Source organism: Trachypithecus francoisi, unplaced genomic scaffold (assembly GCF_009764315.1).
Source record: "Trachypithecus francoisi isolate TF-2019V2 unplaced genomic scaffold, Tfra_2.0 Contig00693, whole genome shotgun sequence".
Lineage (NCBI taxonomy): Eukaryota > Metazoa > Chordata > Mammalia > Primates > Cercopithecidae > Trachypithecus > Trachypithecus francoisi.
Genome location: NW_022680827.1, coordinates 6,525 through 29,860, shown reverse-complemented (window position 1 = coordinate 29,860; position 23,336 = coordinate 6,525). Strand labels below are relative to the sequence as shown.

The 23,336-nt window shown below is 45.4% G+C and overlaps 1 protein-coding gene across 1 annotated transcript; it reads left to right on the top strand.

The window, feature by feature from the left end:
- The first annotated feature begins 1,453 nt into the window (after positions 1 to 1,453).
- Positions 1,454 to 23,312, top strand: LOC117087868 (cytochrome P450 2B6-like). Its single transcript, XM_033218618.1, is given in 10 exon segments — positions 1,454 to 1,623; positions 10,305 to 10,468; positions 10,598 to 10,747; positions 13,198 to 13,358; positions 15,537 to 15,713; positions 16,315 to 16,456; positions 18,633 to 18,820; positions 19,008 to 19,149; positions 19,721 to 19,725; positions 22,955 to 23,312. Coding segments are annotated over 10 exon segments (1,473 nt in total). The 3' UTR covers positions 23,129 to 23,312.
- The last annotated feature ends 24 nt before the right edge of the window (positions 23,313 to 23,336 follow it).

Here is a 23,336-nt window from a genome sequence, read left to right as displayed (position 1 = left end):
CAGGCTGTCTCAGTCATGGGAAACCTCGGACAATATCGAGGCTTTCTTGGGCAGAGGTCCCTGCAGCTTTCCACAGTGCATTGTGTCCCTGGTTAATCGAGAATGGAGAATGGCGATGACTTTTACCAAGCATACTGCCTGCAAACATATTGTTAACAAGGCACATCCTGCACAACCCTAAATCCTTAAAAACTTGATTCAATACAGCACATATTTCTGTGAGCACAGGGTTGGGGCTAAAGTTACAGGTTAACAGCATCTCAAAGCAGAAACAATTTTTCTTAGTACAGATCAAAATGGAGTTTCTCATATCTTCCTTTTCTAGGTAGACAGAGTAACAATCTGATTTCTCTTTTCCCCACAAGCATCTGCAGGCTTCCAAAGAGAGGGTCGTCTAGGAGATGCAGCAACATACAAGCACAAATATGCCAGCACACACAGATACACACAATTGGTTCACATATTGCTGGATTACAGTTTGCTATGCTACAAAGACTGTGGGCCAAATTTGATTGAATTGAACAATTCCTTCTTTTTGTCAGCTTCTTAATTTTTATTTTATTTTATTTTCTTGAGATGGAATATCGCTCTGTCATCCAGGCTAGTGCAGTGGCATAATCCCAGCTCACTGTAGCCTCCACCTCCCAGGTTCAAGTGATTCTCTTGCCTCAGCCTCCCGAGTAGCTGGGATTAAAGGTGCCCCCCACCACGCCTGGCTAATTTTTATGTTTTTAGTAGAGATGGGGTTTTGCTATGTTGGCCAGGCTGGTCTCGAACTCCTGATCTCAAGTGATCTGCCCACCTTAGCTTCTCAAAGTGCTGGGATTAGAGGCATGAGCCACCGCGCCCAGCTAGCCTCCTAATTTTGAACATACACTACCACCACCTTCACAACACACAAATGAAATGTACTTTCATATATGAAGCTGTATAAATACAAGGAAGCTCCAAGCATGTAAGGATATACACATAAGCACCCCCAGATTCAACCACAGAAACACACCCCAGCACATTTGCATAAATAGAAACATCCCTTTACGTATAAAGATCATATAAACACATACATGAATGCAAGCAGGCATGGACAAATGCATGCAAGCATAAACAGACAAAGCTAAGTAAAAAAGTGTGCATGCTCACCTATGCTTACAAAAATATACATATACATACCCACACACCCACACATTCACATGCTCAGGTGGACTTTGATATCTCTACCACTGTATCCCTGCCAACATCTTGAGAGTGGGTAAGGGATAGGCATCAGGTCGCTGGGTTGCCCAGGCAGGAAGTCTGGGTTCCCTAACACCTTTTTCTAAGCTAATGCTCCCGGACAATAATGAGAAAGGAGGTGGGGAATGGATGAAGTTTCATAACTGGGTGGAGAGGCAGATTCAGGATAAAAGGCCCAGTTAGAGGCTACAGTGGGGTGCAGGGCAGTCACACCGGAACCATGGAGCTCAGCTTCCTCCTCTTCCTTGCACTCCTTACAGGCCTCTTGCTACTCCTGGTTCAGCGCCACCCTAAAGCCCATGGCCGCCTCCCACCAGGTCCCCACCCTCTGCCCCTTTTGGGGAACCTTCTGCAGATGGACAGAAGAGGCCTACTCAAATCCTTTCAGAGGGAAAGGCACAGATGAATGGGGTCTGAGGGTGGGCTGCTTCTTGCTTCTGTACTCGGGGATCCTTCACCAAATAGACTGAGGCAGACTTCCTGAGTCAGGTTGGTGAGTACGGTGCATAGTGAAGCATGATGGGTGCTATTATTAGGAGAAAAACATCAGTCAAATTAAATTCTGCAGAGTTTATTTGAGCAAAGAAGTGACTCATGAATCGGACAACTCCCTAAACCAGGAGACACCACACGGCAGTATGGGCAAGCGGTATTTACAGGCAGAAAAAGGAGGTGACATACAGAAACAGCCTGATTGGCCACACATCACAGCTTGCCTTACTTGGTAACAATCTGAGCAGTTAGCAGCCTGTGGTGGACTGAAAGCCCAGCTGCTCTGATTAGCCAACCCTTAGCTGCTCTCACAAGAATATATTCGTTTGGGTCAGGTGCAGTGGCTCATGCCTGTAATCCCAGCACTTTGTGAGATCGAGTAGGGGGATCACCTGAGGTCAGGAGTTCAAGACCAGCCTGGTCAACAGGGTGAAACTGTGTCTCTACTAAAAATACAAAAATTAGCTGGGCATGGTGGTGCGTGCCTGTAATACCGGCTACCCAGGAGGCTGAGGCAGGAGAATCACTTGAATTCAGGAGGCGAAGGTTGCAGTGAGCAGAGATGGTGCCACTGCATTCCAGTCTGGGTGGCAGTGTGAGACTGCATCACAAAAACAAACAAACAAAAGAATATACTAGGAAGTACTTCTGCAACCAGTTAGGTTGCAGTTCACTCTATGCAGAGAGAGCTTTAGGTCAAATTTAATTTAATTAAACAATTCTTAGGTATCAACATTACTCCTGTCACCATCGAAATTGACTTGTTTGCTCTCAGTATGGAATTCACAATGGACAATGTCAAAGTAGTTGAGTGATTCTTTATGTTTTCTTCATGTTTTTGTTATTCATACTGTAATGAAGCCATTGGATGTACAGAGAATGGCTGCATATGAGCATTTAAGACTCTCTCTCTTTTTTTTTTTTTTTTTGAGACAGGGTCTCACTTTGTCAACCAGGCTGGAGTGCTGTGGCATGCATGATTTTGGCTCTCTGCAGCCTTGACCTCCCAAGGCTCAGGTAATCCTTCTGCCTCAGCCCCCCAAGTAGCTAGAACTACAGGTGCATGCCACCATGCCCAGATACTTTTTGTATTTTTTTGTAGAGACAGGGTTTTACCATGTTGCCCAGACTGGTCTCAAACTCCTGGGCTCAAGCAATCCACCTGTCTTGGCATCCCAAAGTGGTTGGATTACAAGTGTGAGCCATTGCACCCGGCTAAGACTCTTGAGAAAATACAACACATCAGGGAGACTGTTATGATGGCTCTCAGGAGGATAATACAAAGAAAATGAATTCTGTACCTTACCAGGAGTCTCCATGAACCAAACTGATCAAAATCGAATAATTTAAGGCTCAGACAATAAAGATAGTTCAATAGTATTAGAGTCCGATTAGTCATGGACTTTGTTCAGGGCACGATGGTGATTAAGGACCAGAACTTGCTACAAAATAACTTGATTTAAAGAGTTATTCATTTTTGTAGTTGGCCTGGTAACACATGTCGTAGTATCCTGGAGACCCACTAGAAGAAACATTAAGAGTAGAAAACCTTGGGATAGTCAGGCTTGCTGTGTTAGTCCGTTCTCACACTGTTATAAAGAGATACATGAGACTGGGTAATTTATAAAGAAAAGGGATGTAACTGACTCACAATTCCACATGGCTGGGGAGGCCCCAGGAAACTTACAATCATGGCAGAAGGTGAAGGAGAAGCAAGTACCTTCTTCACAAGGTGGCAGAAGAGAGAGTGAGAGCGAGAGAGAGAGAGAGAGAGCAAAGAGGGAAGAGCCTCTTGTAAAACCATCAGATCTTGTGAGAACTCACTCACTCTCACAAGAACAGCATAGGGGAAACCACCCCCAGGATCCAATTACCTCCTACCAGGTCTTTGCCTCCACACCTGGGGATTGCAATTCAAGATGAGATTTGGGTGAGAGCACAGAGCCAAATCATATCACTTGCCATCCCATTCAGGATGCTTGCAAACCAACTGTTAGCTGCACCCGTAAACACATATCTTCTTTTTGCCCTGAGAAATTTCCTTAGTGTATTTTGTGGCAGTGTCTAGAGAAATAGCATTGTCAGCCACATTTTAAATTGAGTTATCTGTACTAGCAAATTCACGGGAAAGATAAGAGCAATATTCGGTTTTGTTCAGCACCATACACAAGCCTCCAAGATGGGCAAAGAGGAGATCTAAAACTGGGTGATGTTCCATTAAGCGTTTCTGTTGAACACAAATGTTCTTATCCTCCTTTTGGAGAGTGGCTTCTACCCATCTGGACCCCTTGGAGGTTCAATTGGCTACAAAATTCAAGAAGTCCCTTAATGTATAAATTAGCCTCAGATTCCATACAGCTGTCACCCCAGTACCACCAAGAGTGAGCACCCAGGGACTCCATTGGAACCTTTTCTCAGCAGAAACCAACTTATCTTCATCAATTTTGAGGTTGATAGTAATTTCAGTTATTTGATAGTATTTCAGCTTTGGCTTTTAACTATGGGAGGTGTTATTGAAATCTCAGGGAAACAATTTGGAAACCAGCAGTGAACTCAGGAAGGACCAGGCATCCATCCAGGTTCTCCATGAGTGCATGCTTCACACTGGAGTTATAGCCTCTTAAATACAAATTTTAACACCATAAGTAGCAATTTATGCTTCTCTAATTTAGGTACATAACACTGGCTTATTAAATAGGTTATCATAGGTAATTTGATGGTGCCATTGCACTCCAGCCTGGGTAACAGATTGAGACCCTGTCTCTGAATTGGAACAACATGGGGGCACTGTCCTTGGAGGGGTGGGTGGGCATGAAGAGGTGTCTGGGTAAGAGCCACAGATGTGGAATTTCACTCTTCTCTGCCATCCTCTGTTACATCTTTGGGTACCTGCCTGCCACTGAAAGAACGAAGTAAAAGAAGTGGTGGCATGAATCAAATAGATTTTGCTGTGCCATTGAGAGAGAGCAGACTAGCAAATCTCAGTGCCAGGACAGTGGAGGAGAGAGGGAGAGCAGGAAAGGAGTCTGGGCAGGGAGTGCTTATCAACAATATACATAATGCCCTATAATGTGTAACTGACACTTACTCAGTATTTACCTGGCTTATCACTGCTTACCAGGCATAATTTTATGTTTAATTACCTACTTATTATTAGTAATCAATCAACCCACTTTCCAATGGGAGAATTAGAACACTGACAATACCTTCCAGCTCCTCTTCCCCGTCCCCCTCCCATGTTACCATACTCCTGAATCTTAGGCTTGTTATCCTTTTGCTGTTAATAAAGCTTTTTTTTTTTTTTCTGATCAATGGTCTTTTACTGATACCAAGTACAGAGTATATAAGCCAATACTATTATGAATTTTAAAAGTATTTGCTTAGACAGAATACATGGACATACACATGATGAATGTGATACTTGTCATACATATATGTTTATCTTAGACATTTAGTCAAAACACGTGGTCTTTGTTTGTTAGTTAGACGCTGTCACTTTACCTGGAAGATACAAGGTAATTGGGTCATAGACTCTCAAGTGATGGAACCTTTAGATTTTTCAGGGAAATGCCATGGAGGGAGGCAAGGAGGCTTATAATTAGGTAAGATGTTGTTTGGGTGGCTCATCACCCAACTGGTCAACACTCAAAGACGTGGTGGCTTATACCTGTATTCCCAACACTTTGGGAGGCTGAGGTGGAAGGATTGCTTGAAGCCAGGAGTTAGAAATGAGCCTAGACAACAAAACAAGACCCTGTCTCTACAAAAAAATGTTTAAATTTAGCCAGTCATGGTGGCATGTGCTTGTAGTCCCAGCTACTTGGGAGACTGAGTCAGGAGGATCACTTGAGCCGCGCAGTTTGAGGCTGCAGTGAGCTATGATGACATCACTGCACTCCAGCCTGGGCGACAGAGCAAGACTCTATCTCTTAAAAATATATCATCTGCAGTGTGAGGAGCGATAACATTTAGGAAAGTGTGTATAGGTTTCAATTCTGGCCAAAGACATCCTACACAATTCACTGAACCCTCTCTTTAAGGGTTTTTTCCAAGCTCTGCAGAGGCTACCTGGGCACTAATCATGCCTCTATTAACAGAATTTGTTGCTCCTTCTAGCTCTTGGTATCTCATGGCCCCCTTTCTTTATGTGAGCTGGTATGGTCATTGAATATCCCAATCCTTTACAAATTCTGAAACAAGCAAAACTGTCAATGAAATTCGTATTTGCCTAAAATGAGTTTTCAAAAGGATCTTTGTGGCTACCTTGTTAGTTCATAGAACGTGGAGGCTTGTCAGGAATGATATTGAAGAATTTTTTCATTTTAACTGTTTTAGAGACAAGGTCTCAGTCTGTTACCCAGGCTGGAGTGCAATGGCACAGTCATAGCTCACTGAAGCCTTGAACTCCTGGGCTCGGGAGATTCTCCCACCTTAGCCTCCAGAGTAGCTGGGACTATAACTGTGAGCCACCATGCTCCACTATTTATTTTTATTTTTGTAGGGCGGGTTTGGGGGAGAGTCTCACTATGTTGCCTAGGCTGGTCTCGAACTCCTAGCCTGAAGCAATCCTTCTGCCTCAACTTCCCAAAGCATTGGGATAAGTTTTGAATAGACATGTTTGACCCTCTCCCCTTCTTTCTTGCAGCAAAGATTTCTATTTTCCCACACGGAGGACTTGGGGTAAATAGTTTGTTTTGCTGTTGTTGTTGTTGTTTGAGGATGTGGTTGGATCATCTTGGTTAATGTCAATGCAAGAACAGTGTCTGTTCCTCATTATTGGGGTTCCTTAGCTATCCAGGCAGGCAATAGCTCCCTTGAGAAGACTTCCTGGCCCCAGGTCCCCACCACATGCTCTCATACACAAGCTGCCCCTCCTTACTGAGCCTATGTCCTCGACAGTGCCGCATTTACCTGTGAACCTGTGGCTGAGCTCTCCCTCACACTTCCAGACAAGGAAGGCCTGTGAGGTCTCAGCACAGTGCTGAACATAGTGCCTGGTACACAGTAGGCGTTTAGTAAATATATGTCCGGGAACAAATCGAAGGAGTCAGTGAGTGAAAGCTCCAAGCCTGACTCAGCAGAACTGGCAGTCAGCCAGGGCCTGTAAAGTGCTGCCTGGCCCCCGGTAGGGGGTCGCAGATCTGGGGATCCCTCCCCACCAAATAGAGCTGCATCACATAGGTGAAGGTCCCAAGTGCCTATTGTTTTCTTTTCATCATTTTCCACATGTCACAAGACTATCACGCTATCATGTGAATCAATGGACTTAATTTTCTCACTAGAGTAATGTGGCTGGGAATTATCTGTGTTGTCATGGTCCAGGTGTCATTTACAACTACCTGTGGACAAGGTGAGGTGCTGCCCTCATCTTAGAAGTAGGGATGGTGGCCAGACACAGCAGCTCATGCCTGTAGTCTCAGCACTTTGGGAGGCCAAGGCGGGGGGATCACCTGAGGTCAGGAGTTCGAGACCAGCCTGATCAACATGGAGAAATCCCATCTGTACTAAAAAAAACAGAAAACTAGCTGGGCGTTGTGGCACATGTCTGTAATCCCAGCTACTTGGGAGGCTGAGGCAGGAGAATTGCTTGATCCAGGAGGCGGAGGTTGCCCTGAGCCGAGGTTGCACCATTGCACTCCATCCTGGGCAACAAGAGTGAAACTCTGTCTCAAAAAAAAAAAAGTAGGGATGGTGATGCTCAGCCTGGGGAAAGCCCTTGTCCAGTGTCACACAGATGGGAAAAGGGGAAGCTGAGATCCAGCAGGAGGTCTGTCTCCAAAGCCCTCCTAGATTAAAGCTGCTTAACAATGTGTGGATGATGAAATCCTCTGAGAGTTTGATTAAAGCTGTGGCCCCCATTTCCAAATAGGCACATACATGTTTGCATAAAGTTGTGAGGCTTCGCAGACTCCCTAAAACTCTTTCATAAACCTTCCAAGGATCTTCTAGGTATTCACGACCGTCTATTACGATTGCATCTCTTTGGGGGTGCGGTAAAGAGGGAGGGCATGAGCAAGTGTGTGTCAAGGCTGAGGAAGGTGGTGCTGTTGCTTTTCCATTTCCCAATAAGCTTCCAGATTCCTTCTGGAGTCAGAGGGATGCAGGCTCATGTCTCAGATTCAGCTCTTATGCATTGAGTCACAGTTTTCTCTTCTCTCAGTTGAGATCATGACAATAAGAAGGTGTGCCCCTAAGGTGGTTGTGAGGATTAAATGGGATATTGCATACAGCTAGTATATAATAAGTGCTCATTAAATGGCAACTACCTTGATCCACTCATTCATTTATTCACAAATCCAGTAACAATTCTGGCACTTTCTATGTACCAGGAAATATTCTAGGAATTGATGATGTGGCATCTTGGACAAGATATACAAGGTCACTGTGCTCATGGACATTCCATTGGCGGACACAGATAAGCAAAAAATAAACATAAGGAAATGTTAGTTGGACAAGAGCTATGATTAAGCAGGGGGTTATTTCAGAAGGTGATGAGAACTACGTTAGGTTGAGTGGTTAAAGAAAGACTCCTGCTTTGTTTCTGAGCAGGAAAGATTCAGGTGGAAGGCACCAGAAGGAGGCAGTGGTGGTTGCAAGAATCCTGAAGCAGGAAAAATCTCAGGGAACAACATGGAGGAATGAGTGGGAGGAGAAGTCAGAGAGGTAATGGGGCCACATCATGTAGGACCATGTGAACCATCTGTGGAGACTTCAGATCTTATTCTCAGCAAAGTGGGAGTATTGGAGGCCTTGGTGAGCACAGGGATATTAATTATTTTACATTTTAGTGGGGTTACCCTGGCTTGTGGGGCCATGAAATAATTGTTAAGGGGTGTAAGCATGTAAGCCTGGAGAGCAGTGAAGGAGCTTTGCAGAGATCAGTGCAGGTCATTTGTAAGTAAACTTAACCATTTTTATAATTTTTATATCAGGTTTTTACTGAAGTTGAACATCACCGTAAAAAGTGCACAGCTCAATGAATTTTCACAAACTGAACACACTCATGGAATTAACTTGCAGGCCAAGTAGCAAGAGTTCCTCAAAACCCCTCACCCTATTCTTTTGTAGTCACTATCCACCTACCACCTTGATCATGGATTGATTTTATCTGTGTTTGAACTTCTTTTTCTTTGTTTGTTTGTTTGTTTGTTTATGAGATGGAGTCTTGTGCTGTCACCCAGGTTGGAATGTAGTGGCACAATCTCGGCTCACTGCAACCTCCACCTCCCTGGGCTCAAACAGTTCTCTTGTTTCAGTAGCTGGGACTACAGGCAAGGGCCACCACGCCTGGCTAATTTTTGTATTTTTAGTAGAGACAGGGTTTCACCATGTTGGTCAGGTTGGACTTGAACTCCTGACCTCGTGATCAGCCTGCCTTGGCCTCTCAAAGTGCTGGGATTACAGATGTGAGTCACCGCACCCGACCCTGTGTTTGAACTTCATACACATAAAATTATGATGCATGGACTCTTTTGTGTCTAGTTGCTTTCACTCAACATTATGCCTGTGAGTTTCAGCCACGTTATTGAGTGTAGCTGTAGTCTGTTCTTTTTCATTGTTGTATAGTATTCTATTGTGTGAAACCCTCACTGTTTCTCTATATCTATGTTGATGAGTATTTTATTAAGAAAACTTCTGTGACTATTTTGTTCATTTTTTGGTGAATACACGTACACATTTTTGCTGAGCATGTACCTGGGAGTGAAGTGGCTGGGTTCCTGGGTATCCATTTGTTCAGCTTCAGGAAATACTGCCCAGCAGTTCCCCAAGTGGCTGCACACTAACCCCACCTTAACCACTGGGGCTATGTTCTGAGACCCCCAGTGGATACCTGAAACCCCACATAATACTGAACCCTATGCATACTGATTTTTTCCTCTACAATCACATTATATAGGGAGGGTGGTATACACAGTGCAGACGTGGTGGACAAAGGATGATTCCTGTCCTGGGTGGGGCAGAGTGGATGGTGAGAGACATCATCCTCCTCCTCAGAATGATGCACAACTTAAAACTTATGAATTGTTTATTTCTGGAATTTTCCATTTAATATTTGCAGACTGCGGTTAGATGCAGGTAACCGAAACCGCAAAAAGCAAAACCACGGATCGTAAGAAGTATGGGATGGGAGTGATATTCATCGTATTTTACCAACCATCTCTACTGTTTAGGGCATCAGCCAATCAGAGCAGACCCTGGCTGGGCCACCCATTAACCTAAGCTTGTCCAACCTGCCTTATTTTGTTGTTGTTGTTTTGTTTTGTTTTGTTTGTCTTTTAGCAGCCAGAGGCCATGGTTTTCAGTTTCTGTCTCTACTGATACACAGAAAAGAAGGATGAGGAAGGGGCTTTACTGGCCCAACAGGAAACAGAAACTAAGAACCCATGACTATATTCTCTCCCTTGGATACCATTAACCGTTAACGCTTAGTCGCTGGGTCCCGGCAGGGGAAAGGGCAGCCTGGGAAGGTGGATGTTGGGGAGGGGCTAATTACCAATCTCTTATGTAAGTATTTTGATGGTTTTACAACTGAGGTGTATGCTGACTAACAGCCACCCCGGGTGTGGATGTGATTGGCAGTTCCGAGAGAAATATGGGGACGTCTTCACAGTACACCTGGGACCGAGGCCCGTGGTCATGCTGTGTGGAGTAGAGGCCATACGGGAGGCCCTGGTGGACAACGCTGAGGCCTTCTCTGGCCGGGGAAAAATCGCCACCGTCGACCCAGTATTCCAGGGACATGGTGAGGGCCTCAGAGGCACTGGGAGGGGGCGGGTGGGGGATGCATCAGGGAAGGGAGGACATGGGGGAAAGAAGGACTCAGAACCTTCTTCCAACTTCCTCTGCAACCCACACCTCCCCTACACCCCAGGCGTGATCTTTGCCAATGGAAACCACTGGAAGGTGCTTCAGCGATTCTCTCTGATCTCCATGAAGGACTTTGGAATGGGAAAGCGGAGTGTGGAAGAGCGGATTCAGGAGGAGGCTCAGTGTCTGATAGAGGAGCTTCGGAAATCCAAGGGTGAGTCCTGGGAGATGAATAGGAAAGAAAATGAAACACTGAGAGATGCAGGTGCACGGGAATAGAAAGACAGAGAGGTATACGTGGGCAGAGACAGAGACACATGAAACAGAAGACATGATCTGACAGAGGGATAGGGACAGAGAGGCAGAGAGGGGAATAGAGAGGGATGGGGATGGGCAGGAGAGAAACAAACAGAGCCAGAGAAAGAGAGAGATGCCAGGTATATAATGTCCAAGAGTTGCTCAAAGAGGCTGGATGCGATGACTCTCACCTGTAATCCCAGTACTTTGGGAAGCTCAGGCGGGAAGATTGCTTGAGGCCAAGAGTTAGAGAACAGCCTGGGCAACATGATGAGATCCTGTCTGTACACAATATAGAAAAGAAATGAGCCAGGCATGGTGGTGTGTGCCTATAGTCCCAGCTATTTAGGAGGCTATGGTGGGACTGTGCTATCCCTTGAGCCCAGGAGGTTGAGGCTGCAGTGAGCTGTGATTGTGCCACTACATTCCAGCCTGGACAACAGAGCAAGACCCTGTCTCAAACAAACAAACAAACAAACAAATCCTCAGAGACATATATTTTCATGGATCAATTGTGTCTATCGAAGACAAAGACAGAAATTATATAAAAGAAAGCAAAGAGAGAAAAGAAAAAACTACAGACATTTAACAAATAATGAACTGTGTTTTCCTTGTGCTGGGTGCAGTGCTGATGAGCTGGCAGTGAGCAAACAGGCCGGGTGGGCTGTTCCGCCCTGGTGCAGCTGGAGGGGTCATGAAAGTAGCAATAGGTTGTTTCTGAGTTCTCCATAACTTGGTGTCTGTGGGAAATACAGGTGACGGGTCTCTGGCTAGCACCTCCATCTCATTCATGCCAGGTGTTTCCCATCTCTCTTATCAAAATGTCTTCGGAGACTCTGGGACATAAATGCAGAGGCTGTGTGGGGAGGTAGAGACAAAGGAGCTATAGGAAAACAGGGACAAGAAGACTGAAGAGAAGGACAGGAAGAAACAGTGACACAGGCAGGAGGAAAGAGACAGATGGAGGGACCAAAACAAAGAAATATAGGTTGGGCATGGTGGCTGCTCATGCCTATAATCCCAGCACTTTGGGAGTCTGAGGTGGGTGGATCACTTGAGGTCAGGAGTTCAAGACCAGCCTGTCCAACATGGTGAAACCCCGTCTCTACTAAAAATCCAAAAATTAGTCAGGCTTGGTAGCATGTGCCTGTAATCCCAGCTACTCAGGAGGCTGAGACAGAAGAATTGCTTGAGCCCGGGAAATAGAAGTTGCAGTGAGCTGAGATCCCACTACTGCACTCCAGCCTACATGACAGAGTGAGACTCTGTCTCCAAAAAAAAAAAAGTAGGAGGGAGACAAATATACACACAGAGAGACAGAAAGAAACAAAGGCAAAGAGAAACTGAGGCAGAGAAAATTAGACAGACAGACAAGGCTCAGGAAAAGGTCTGCAGAGGAATGAGAGAAGACAGGCAAGTGAAACTCAGAGAGAGGCTGCGCCAACCTGATGTTCTTGGACGTTCACAGATCACCCTCCAGCTGGAGCCAGGGCTGAGCCTGGTGTATACAGGTATCAATTAACAAGTGCAGAACAATTCCCAGAAGACTTGAGAGCCCTATATGTGAAAAGAAGAGATGAATGGGGAGTAAATAGGTAGGGGTAGAAAGATGGTTTTTTATTTTTTTTAAATTAGAGACGGGGTCTCACTCTGTTACCCAGGTTGGAGTGCAGTGGCACCATCACAGCTCACTGCAGCCTCAAACTCCTGGGCCCAAGTGATCCTCCCACTCAGCCCCTTGGACTCCTTCAATTGGGATGACAGGCATGTGCCACCATGTCTGGCTACATTTTTTTATTTATTTTTTATAGAGACATGGTCTCCGTATGTTGCCCAGGCTGGTCTTGAATTCCTGATCCTTTTGCCTCAGGCTCCCAAAGTGCTGGGATTAGAGGTATAAGCCCCTGTGCCCACCCAGGGCTTTTTCATTTATACAAGCAATTGATTGAACACCTACTCTGCCCAGCTCCTATCCGTGGGATTTAACTGTATTCGCTCCCAGAGTCAGAGGTGGGGCCTGAGAGGAGGTGTAGAGTGAGAACCGGCTGCATGGACTCTATAGCTGCATTGCCTGGGTCTAAATCCTGGCCTCAGTAATGAGTGACTGTGTAACTTTAGTCAAATTACTCAACCTCTCTGTCTGCCCATCTAAAAATTGGAGCTAATAATCAAATTGCATCTGCCTCACATTGTTGTAGAGAGAATTCAATGGAATTATGTGTGAAGTGCTGGTACAGAATTAGCTGTTATGGTTATTCTTATGGTTATCATTACTGAGTGATGGCAGACAATCACACAGAGATGGGTGACAACCTGATGTTCCCCAGGTCCTTCAGTCTGTGTCCTAGATCTGCTGCTTCTTCCTAGGAGCCCTCGTGGACCCCATCTTTTTCTTCCATTCCATTACCGCCAACATCATCTGCTCCATCGTCTTTGGAAAACGCTTCCACTACCAAGATCAAGAGTTCCTGAAGATGCTGAACTTGTTCTACGATACTTTCTCACTCACCAGTTCTATATTCGGCCAGGTCAGAGAGAGGGAGAAGGAGAGGGAGGGTAGGGGCGAGGTGAACATCCAGGACACACAAGAAAAGGATGACCTGTCTTGGGGGCCCAGAAATGCAGCTTATCGCTGGAAGAAAGGCAGAGACCACGTGGAGAGTCAGGGACATGGAGACCTGGAGGGAGGGGAGATGGTGAGGCAGGGATAGAGACAGTGAGAGAGAGAATGGGGCATGATGTGGAGGCAGAAATAGAGTCAGAGAGAGACTGAGAGAAGGAAGATGAGCAAAAACAAGACAAAGAAGGACAGAGATCAAGAGATCCTGAGAGAGAGAGTTGATGAGAATGAGTGTGAAAGAGAGGGAGAGAGAGAACGAATCAGGCTTTGGGCTTCATCTCTACTCTTCTGCTCCTGGATGTCATTTTTGTTATTATTATTACTTTTTTAGACAGAGTCTCACTCTCTCATCCAGGCTGGGGTGCAGTGGTGCCATCTTGCTTACTACAACCTCCACCTCCCAGGTTCAAGTGATTCTCCTGCCTCAGCCTCCCAAGTAGCTGGGACTGCAGGCATGTGCCACCACATCTGGCTAATTTTTTTTTTTTTTTTGAAATGGAGTCTCACTCTGTGGTCCAGGCTGGAGTGCAGTGGTGCAATCTCAGCTCACTGTAACCTCCACCTCCCTGGTTGAAGCAATTCCCCTGCCTCAGCCTCCTGAGTAGCTGGGATTACAGGCCTGTCACCACGCCCAGCTAATTGTTTTGTGTTTTTAGTAGAGACGGGATTTCACCGTGTTGGCCAGGCTCATCTCGAATTACTGACCTCAAGTGATCTGCCCGTCTTGGCCTCCCAAAGTGCTGGAATTACAGGCGTGAGCCACCGTGCCCAGCCTGCTCCTCGTTCTTCTGTATCCTTGCTTCTCTGTCTTTGGTAAAGCTCCTCACCTGAAGAAAATCAAGGATGCATGACAGTAAGGATTTCTTCATTTTCTCCCATTTCTCCTTCTACCTGTTTTTTTTTTGTTGTTGTTGTTGTTTTGTTTTTGTTTTTTTTTAAAAAAAAACATTACCCAGATTATAAAGGTAACCTTCTGTTATTTTAAAATACTAAAAAGTCTCCTTATTAACATGGAAATGTGCCTATTACATATTAAATTTAAGAATATCAAGCTGCAGAACAGTATGCATAGCAGTAGTTTGTTGGTTTGTTGTTTTGAGACAGTATCTTGCTCTGTTGCCCAGGCTGGAGTACAGTACTGTGATCTCGGCTCACTGCCACCTCCACCTCCCTCGTTCAAGCAATTCTCGTGCCTCAACCTCACAAGTAGCTGGGACTGCAGGCGAGCTCCACCACACCTGGCTATTTTCTTGTATTTTTAATAGAGATGGGGTTTCACCATGTTGGCCAGGCTGGTCAACATAGCTACATCTATTAACTAAGGGTGTATGTTGGATTCACATGTGGGATTGTCACAGTTATGGATTTTCAGGACCCTACTTTCCAGACGGTCTGATCTGGAAAGTCTGGGATGGGGCCCAAAGTGATTATTTGTAACAAGCCCGACCAATAATTCTAATGTTCTCCTCCCATTGAGAACCACAGAGAAAAGTCTGGAAGGAGACCCACCAGACAGTTAACAATGGTCATCTCTAGAAGGAGAGATTAAGAAGGAATTTTACATCTCAGTATATACGTTTGCATTTTTGCAATTATTTGCAATAAATTAGGCATTCCATTCTTCATCAAAGTAATAGAGATATGCTCCAAAATACATAGTCCTAAAGTGTCAACAGGCTTATCTTGTGTAAGAATCATTTTATCAATGTCCGACACAGCAAGGGAGATGAGGAGAGGTGGGAAGAGGGAGAGAGAAGTATGAGAAAGACAAATAAACAGGCTGAGGTAGACAATGAGTGGCACAGAAAGGAAGCGAGACAGAGACAAAGAGATAGAAAGGAGAGAGGCAGGGAGATGGGGCAGAGGCCAAGAAAAAGACAGAAGGATGAGGGAGGAAGATGCAGAAAGAGGTAAATGTGAGAATAACAGATCAAATGAGACATAGAGTCAGTGAGTGAGGGGTTCAGAGGCAGAGGAGAGTGGGGAAGGGGGGTTCCCACGGAGATATTGGGGCCCAGGAGGAGCCCTCTCCCTGTGACCTGCTCGCTCAGCCCTAGGCAAACCTCACCACCCTTCTTTCTTGCAGTTGTTTGAGTTCTTCTCTGGCTTCTTGAAATACCTTCCTAGGGCACACAGGCAACTCTACAAAAACCCGCAGGAAATCAATGCTTACTTAGGCCACAGTGTGGAGAAGCACGGTGAAACCCTGGACCCCAGCGCCCCCCAGGACCTCATTGACACCTACCTGCTCCACATGGAAAAAGTGGGGTCTGGGAGAGGGAAAATGGAGAGGAGTTGAGGGAGGGCAAGATGGAGAGGTGAGAAGAGGGAGGGAAAAAGGAGTAGGGAAGGGGAAGATTGGGAGGGAAGAATAAATATTAGGGAGGGGAGAATAGTGAAAGGGAGGAGAGGAGATGAGGAAGGAAAGAAAGATGAGGTGAAAGGAAGGAGAAAATAGGGAGGAGGAACTGAGATAGAGAGAGGGGGAGGTGGGGAGAGAGAGAGAGGGACAGAGAGAGAGAAAGAGAGAGAAGATTGGCTGAGGAAGGAATTCAGGGTAAGGGACAAAAATACAGCAACAGAAGAAAAGACTCAGAGGCAGAAAGAGACTGGGAGACAAAAAGAGAGAAACACATCAAAAAGATGTGGAGAGAGATAGAAACAGAGCAGGCAGAGTAAAGAGAGGCTGAGAGAGATGAGTTAGAGATACGCGGCTGGACATGTAGAGGACAGAGAAAAGCACACTGAGCCAGATAGTGTCAAAGACCTTTAGGCAAACAGAGGGCAGCCAGGGAGACGGGCGTGTACCCAGCAAGGCTACAGCCTCCCCTGACCCTCCTCTCCCCTCCCTACTGTGGACGCAGGAGAAATCCAACCCACACAGCGAATTCAGCCACCGGAACCTCATCTTCAACACGCTCTCGCTCTTCTTTGCTGGCACTGAGACCACCAGCACCACTCTCCGCTACGGCTTCCTGCTCATGCTCAAATATCCTCATGTCGCAGGTGGGCAAGGGATGGCCAATCAAGGGGGTCTTCTGACCTCCTTCCGAACTGTAGAAATGGGGCTATGGGTACCACCTGGATGAGAGAGTGGATGCTGGCTTCCTATTCTGGGAGCACTGCAGGCTTTGGACTAGCTTCCAACCAAGCCAATTCTGTTGGTGGATGCATGGATGCATGAAGAACCTGTCCATACGTTCTCCCGCTGGTTTCTTCCATCACTTAAGGATTTTTTGTTCTAAGTTGTTTTTTTCTTTGTTTTTTTGTTTTTTGTTTTTTTTTTTTTTGGTTTTTTTTTGAGACAGAGTCTCACTGTGTTGCCCAGGCTGGAGTGCAGTGGCATGATCTTGGCTCACTGCAAGCTCCACTTCCAGGATTCACACCATTCTCCCCTTCTCAGCTTTCCAAGTAGCCAGGACTACAGATGCCCACCATCACACTCAGCTAATCTTTCGTATTTGTAGTAGAGACGGGGTTTCACTGTGTTCGCCCAGATGGTCTCGATCTCCTGACCTCATGATGTACAAATTTAAGGGGTACATATGCAGTTCTGTTACATGCCCAAGTTTTGTAGTGGTCAAGTTATGGCTGTTAGGGGATTTATCACCCGAACAATGTACATTGTACCCATTAAGTAATTTCTCATCATTCACCCCCTTCTGCTCCCTCACTCTTCTGAGTCTTCACTGTCTATCATTCCTCTCTCTATGTCCATGTGTACACATTTTGTAGCACTCACTTATGAGCGAGAACATGCGATATTTGACTTTCTGTGCCATCACTTAAAAATGGACCCATTCATCCACTTATCTTTTCATCAATTCATTCTTTAAATCATGAATTAAAGAATATATACTCACTGATTCTTTCATCTATGATTCATCCAAAGACATATACTGTCATTCATTTATTTGGATTACTTGATCCACAAGTTGATCCTCTGAAATAGTGATATGTCGATGCACTATTTGTCATTGATTCATTGGCTCCTTCATTCATTCATTCATGCATTCATCCATCCTTCTATGAACTAGGTTTCACCCTTATCCTTGCATCAGTCTATCTTTCAATTCACCCTTAATCCATCCATGCGTTCCTTCATTTATCACAATAATTCACTCATTTATTCACCTCTGATCTATTTATCACTCAATTCAGCCATTCCTTTATTCCTTTATTTACTCATACTTCACTAATTTACGTATTCACTTGTTCTTCCATAAATCTAGCCATTCATGTGATTATTCATTAATTGAGTTCACTGATTTGTCTATGGACCATTCATTAGTGATTAAGTAATCAATTCTTCTATTAATTGATAAGTAAATATTTACATCCATTTATTGGTTTGTTCATTTATTCATCAATCTCCCCATCCATGAATTGATCTGTTGATTGATTGATTGATTGATGTATTTATCTATCCAGTTGTTCATGGATTCATCTATTGTTCTATTACGCTATTATATACCTGAGGACCAAGAATAGTGTCTCACCTGTAATATACACACAACAAATATTAGTTTATTTCCTACTCATCTTAGAGAGGGTGTTTTGAGAGGTTTGTAGCCTGGAGTTCTTAATCTGAAGTTCTATACAAAATTGTGGTGTGTGTGTGTATGTGTGCGTGTGTACCTGTGCATGTGGGAAGAGGATCCATAATATTCACTAGATTTCAAGCAGTGAGAATTCTTGTTGCTTCCTCTCTCCTCCCCTCACTCCATGCTGATTGCTTTGAGGGGTATCAAGGATCTAACCCTTTACTATAGGTTTTTCATTGTTGAATAGAAAGTAGTGTCCCTGCTGAAAGGTCTCATTTAAAAATTTGTTTTTAATTTTTTTTCTTTTGAGACGCAGTCTTGCTCTGTCACCCAGGCTGGAGTGCAATGGCACAATCTCAGCTCACTGCAGCCTCCACCTCCTGGGTTCAAGAGAATCTGCTGCCTCAGCCTCCTCAGTAGCTAGGACTACAGGCGTGCGCCACAACACCCGGTTAATTTTTTGTATTTTTAGTAGAGATGGGGTTTTGCCATGTTGGCCAGGGTCATCTTGAACTCCTGACTTCAAGCAATCCACCCGCCTTGGTCTCCCAAAATGCTGGGATTACAGGCATGAGCCACCATGCCCGGCCTGAAATGCCTCTTTAAAATGAGATTCATTTGTCTTCTCTTCTCTGCAGAGAGAGTCTACAAGGAGATTGAACAGGTGATTGGCCCACATCGCCTTCCAGCGCTTGATGACCGAGCCAAAATGCCATACACAGAGGCAGTCATCCATGAGATTCAGAGATTTGCTGACCTTCTCCCCGTGGGTGTGCCTCACATTGTCACACAACAGACCAGCTTCCGAGGGTACATCATCCCCAAGGTAAGACCGGCTGGAACCCCACATCCTTCCTCTGTGGGCATCATGGATTCTCTTAATCCCCTAACGCAACATTTTTATATCTCTCAATTGAGTCCCCTTGTTTTTGTTTTTTCTTTTTGTTTTTTTTGTGGTGTGTGTGTGGAGGGTGGGCATGGCAATATCTTTTGATCTTTTGATTCTCCCTCAGGACACGGAGGTATAGCTCATCCTGAGCACTGCTCTCCACGACCCACACTACTTTGAAAAACCAGACGCCTTCAATCCTGACCACTTTCTGGACGCCAGTGGGGCATTGAAGAAGAACGAAGCTTTTATCCCGTTCTCTTTAGGTAAGCTGGACCCACAATTTCTTTCCAGACACCAGAGGGCAGGTCCTATCCTCAACTTGAGAAAAACAATGACAGATCCTTATTAATTGAGCACTTAATATATTCCAATTTCTTCACCTGCCTTATCCCATTCCATCTTCACTACAACCCTGTAAGGGGGCTTGAGGAAGAAGATCACATTCCCAAAGGCACATCTTGGAAAGCAGGACCTTGGGCAAGTATTTTAACATCTCTAAACCTCAGCGAGTTCATTTTCTTAAAGAGAAAAAAATCTGTTGAGCTCTACCCTAAGCCCAGTGCTGTGTTGGGGGCTGAAGATACTGCATCAAACAAGTCACACAGAGAGAGGGTTCCTGCCCCAGGAAATGTAAAGTCCAACAGGGAAGATGGACATTCATCAAATAATAATAAAACAATCATCTCATGAAATGAATGACATGCTTAGAACCGCCTGGCACAAAGGACATGCTCACAAGGGCAATTATTATTATAATTAGACATAAGTGCTCTAAAGGGAGCTTTGGGAGCACAAAATAGGAACTACTAGCTAGTCTTGTGGTGGGTCAGTAAGGAAAAGTTTACCAGAGGAACTGGCTTCCAAGCCAAGATGTTCATGGGTGAGCGTCAATCAACCATTGCAAAGTGTGTTCCAGGCAAAGGAAACAGCAAGGGCAAAGGCCAAAGGTGGAAACGTAATGGTACCACTGAGAAACCATAGGAAGTCCGGTGAGCCTTGGGTGTAGACTGCAGAAGGGAATAAGACAAAGGGCTCAGCTCAGCAGGACCTTGAGGGTTGCGGGAGGAGTTTGGATTTCTGCTCTAGCACTGGGGAGTGGAGAAGGTCTTGACATGCTCTGACTTGTCCCAGTTCTCATCCTCCACTCTTTGGTTGGTTAAGAGAAAAGTTTTAGACAAATTAAACTTAGCAGAGTCTATTTGAGCAAAGAAACAATTCATGAATTGGGCAGCACATGGAACCAGTAAAGGTTCAGAGAGCTCCACCCAGCAATGTGGTCAGGCAGTATTTATCCACAGGGAAAGGAACTGAGGTACAGAAACGGCCTGATTGGTTACAGCTCTGTATTTGCCTTATCTGAGTGTGTCTGGGCAGCTTGCAGCCTGTGACTGGCTGAAACTTGGCTGCCCTGATTGGCCAAAGTTACTTGTTCCAAGAATATACTCTCAAGTTACATTGGAGTTTGTTTACATATTGAGTTAGGTTACAGTTTGTTATGTAGGGAGGCCCCTTTAGGCCAAATTTAATTTAATTTGGCATGCACCATCCATGAAAGGCCCCAGAAACCAACCCCCAGTCTTGAGTTTCATCAGTGACTTCAGTGATCCAGGGTCCTGGCCCAGCCCGAAGTTTTGTGCAGTACAGTGACCTCGTTCCACATTTTATCTTCAATGATAGTTGGAAACACATGGGGTGGTGGCTTGAGGGTCAATGTCTTCTCTCAATTTTGCTATCTTTTTTTTTTTTTTTTGAGATGGATTCTCACTCTGTCACCCAGGCTGGAGTGCAGTGTCGTGATCTCAGCTCACTGCAACCTCTGCGTCCGGGGTTGAAGTGATTCTTGTGCCTCAGCCTCCCCAGTACCTGGGATTACAGGCTTTTGCCACCACGCCTGGCTAATTTTTTGTATTTTTAGTGGAGACAGGGTTTCACTCTGTTAGCCAGGAGGGTCCTGAACTTCTGACCCTGTGGTATGCCTGCCTCAGTCTCTCAAAGTGCTGGGGTTACAGGCGTGAGCCACTGTGACCAGCCTGCTATTTTCTTTAAAGAGAGGCAGAGATATAGGGAAATAAGGACAGAGACAGATAAGTAACAAAGATAACGAGACTGAGAAACAGAGCTAGGGACAAAGAGGGAACACACTGAGAGATAGAGATGGGGAGACCGTGGCAGAAAGACAGACAGCAGGTGAACATCAGACAGTATTCGGAGAGGAAGAGAGAGAGAGACACAGAGAGAGAGAGCCACATAAGGAGAAGGAGGAGGTGGAGGAATAAGAGGAGAGGGAGGAGGAAAAGGAAGAAGGAGGGGAGAAGGAAGGAGGGAAAGGAGAGAAACAGATAAGAGATAGGAAAAAGACAGAGTGACATAAGAAGAGAGGAAGAAAGAATGAACAAGACAAATAAGGTATCTTTAGAGGGAGATGAAAAAAGGACAGAGCAAGAGAGATTGGGGGGAATCAGATTCAAATAGATGGAGATAGGAAGTTAAGCAAGATGGAAGAAAGCCAAATAAAAGGAGAGGAAAGGAAGAAAAACTGTGTCTGACAGGCACAGACAGAGAAAAAGACAGGGGTAGGGCTGCCAGGGGCAGAAAGAAAAGTATAACCCAAGCCAAAAGGGTGCTGCAGCCAAAGAAATTCCAAAAGGTATCCAAATAGACGGCCCCAGAGATGGGGAGAGTGTGATGGGAGGGAGGTAACAAGCATCAGGCTGTTGTGGAAAACATTAGGTCACACAAATAATTACAGAAGAACAAGCCCAGAGACCTGCCTGTTTCTAAGCTCATGTCGCCCACCTTCTGGATGTGCCAAAGGGATGTGGACCCTTTTCCAGACACGTCCACGTAGACACACTTGTCCAACAACTTGACAGGCGTAGGGAATGCCTGAAAACTCACACTTGACATGGCCTTTCCAAGGTCTGCAGATTATGAACACTGAAGTGAAGGGAAAGGCTCCCTTTGTCTCTGCCTCAGCTTTTTCTGGTTCCGCTTATTCTCATTTTTCTCCAAGTCTCTGGTTTAGAACCTATGGGGGGTTCCTTGCACTTCTGAGAATCAGTGGAAGAAAAAGACTCTCCCTGACTCATATGCATCAGTCCCATTCACAATTTATATACAACTTGGGTTTTTTCCCCCTGAACTCTTGAAGCCTGTGGATCTCAGGCTGAGACCAGAAGACAGCCTAGAGACACACACACAGTCACACAGCCAGAAACACATACCCCACACATACCCCCAGGAACAAACACAAGGCGATAACCAAACCTTAAGGCTCCTCAGTACAAGCCAAGTGTTAGTCTAAGCATTTTGTCAATTGTCTCCTTTAACCTCACAAGAGCCCTTTGAGAGAGGTGCCATTCTCCCCATATGAGAAGTGAAGAACACTAAGAATGTTGTCATAAATATGCTCACACTCACACATGTAGAGGTACACACACACACACACATACAACCAGAAGTGGGTCATTATACTCTGTGGAGGTCATGAAACCCTTTGGAACTCTAACAGAAGCTACAAATCCTCTACCAGAAAAATGAACATGGCGCCAGGCGCGGTGACTCATGCCTGTAATCGTAGCACTTTGGGAGGCCAAGGTGAGTGGATTACCTGAGGTCAGGAGTTCAAGACCAGCCTGGCCAACATGGTGAAACCCCATGTCTACTAAAGATACAAGAAATTAGCCAGGCATGGTGGTGGGAACCTGTAATCCCAGTTACTTGGGAGGCTGAGACACGAGAATCCTTTTAAACCCCTGGGAGGCGGAGGTTGCAGTGAGCTGAGATGGCGCCACTGTCCTCCAGCCTGAGTGACAGAGAGAGACTCCATCTCAAAAAAAAAAAAAAAAGAGAGAGAGAGAGAGAGATGAACATGGCACATCCACTCAAAGATTTGCACCTGGTTTCAGAGCAGCTTCCTCAAAGTCCACCCTGAATTGTAGGTAAAAGGCCAGTCTTATGCAAATCTGTTGCAGTGGACATATGTGTCTGGGCTTAGGGACATATGAGAGCAAAGAGTATGCACCTGCCCTGTGCCCATGCTGGTGACCTTCTGTGTCCACAAGGAAGCGCATTTGTCTTGGTGAAGGCATCGCCCACAACGAATTGTTCCTCTTCTTCACCACCATCCTCCAGAACTTCGTGGCCAGCCCTGTGGCTCCTGAAGACATTGACCTGACACCTCAGGAGAGTGGTGTGGGCAAAATACCCCCAACGTACCAGATCCGCTTCCTGCCCCGCTGAAGGGGCTGAGGGAAGGGGTGAAAGGATTCCAGGGTCATTCAGTGTCCCCACCTCTGTAGACAGTGGCTCTGACTCCCCGCAACTTCCTGCCTCTGAGAGACCTGCAGCAAACCAGCTTCCTTCCCCTCCATGGCACCAGTTGTCTGAGGTCACATTGCAAGTGAGTGGAGGAGTGAGATTATTGAAAATTATAATATATACTCTTTCT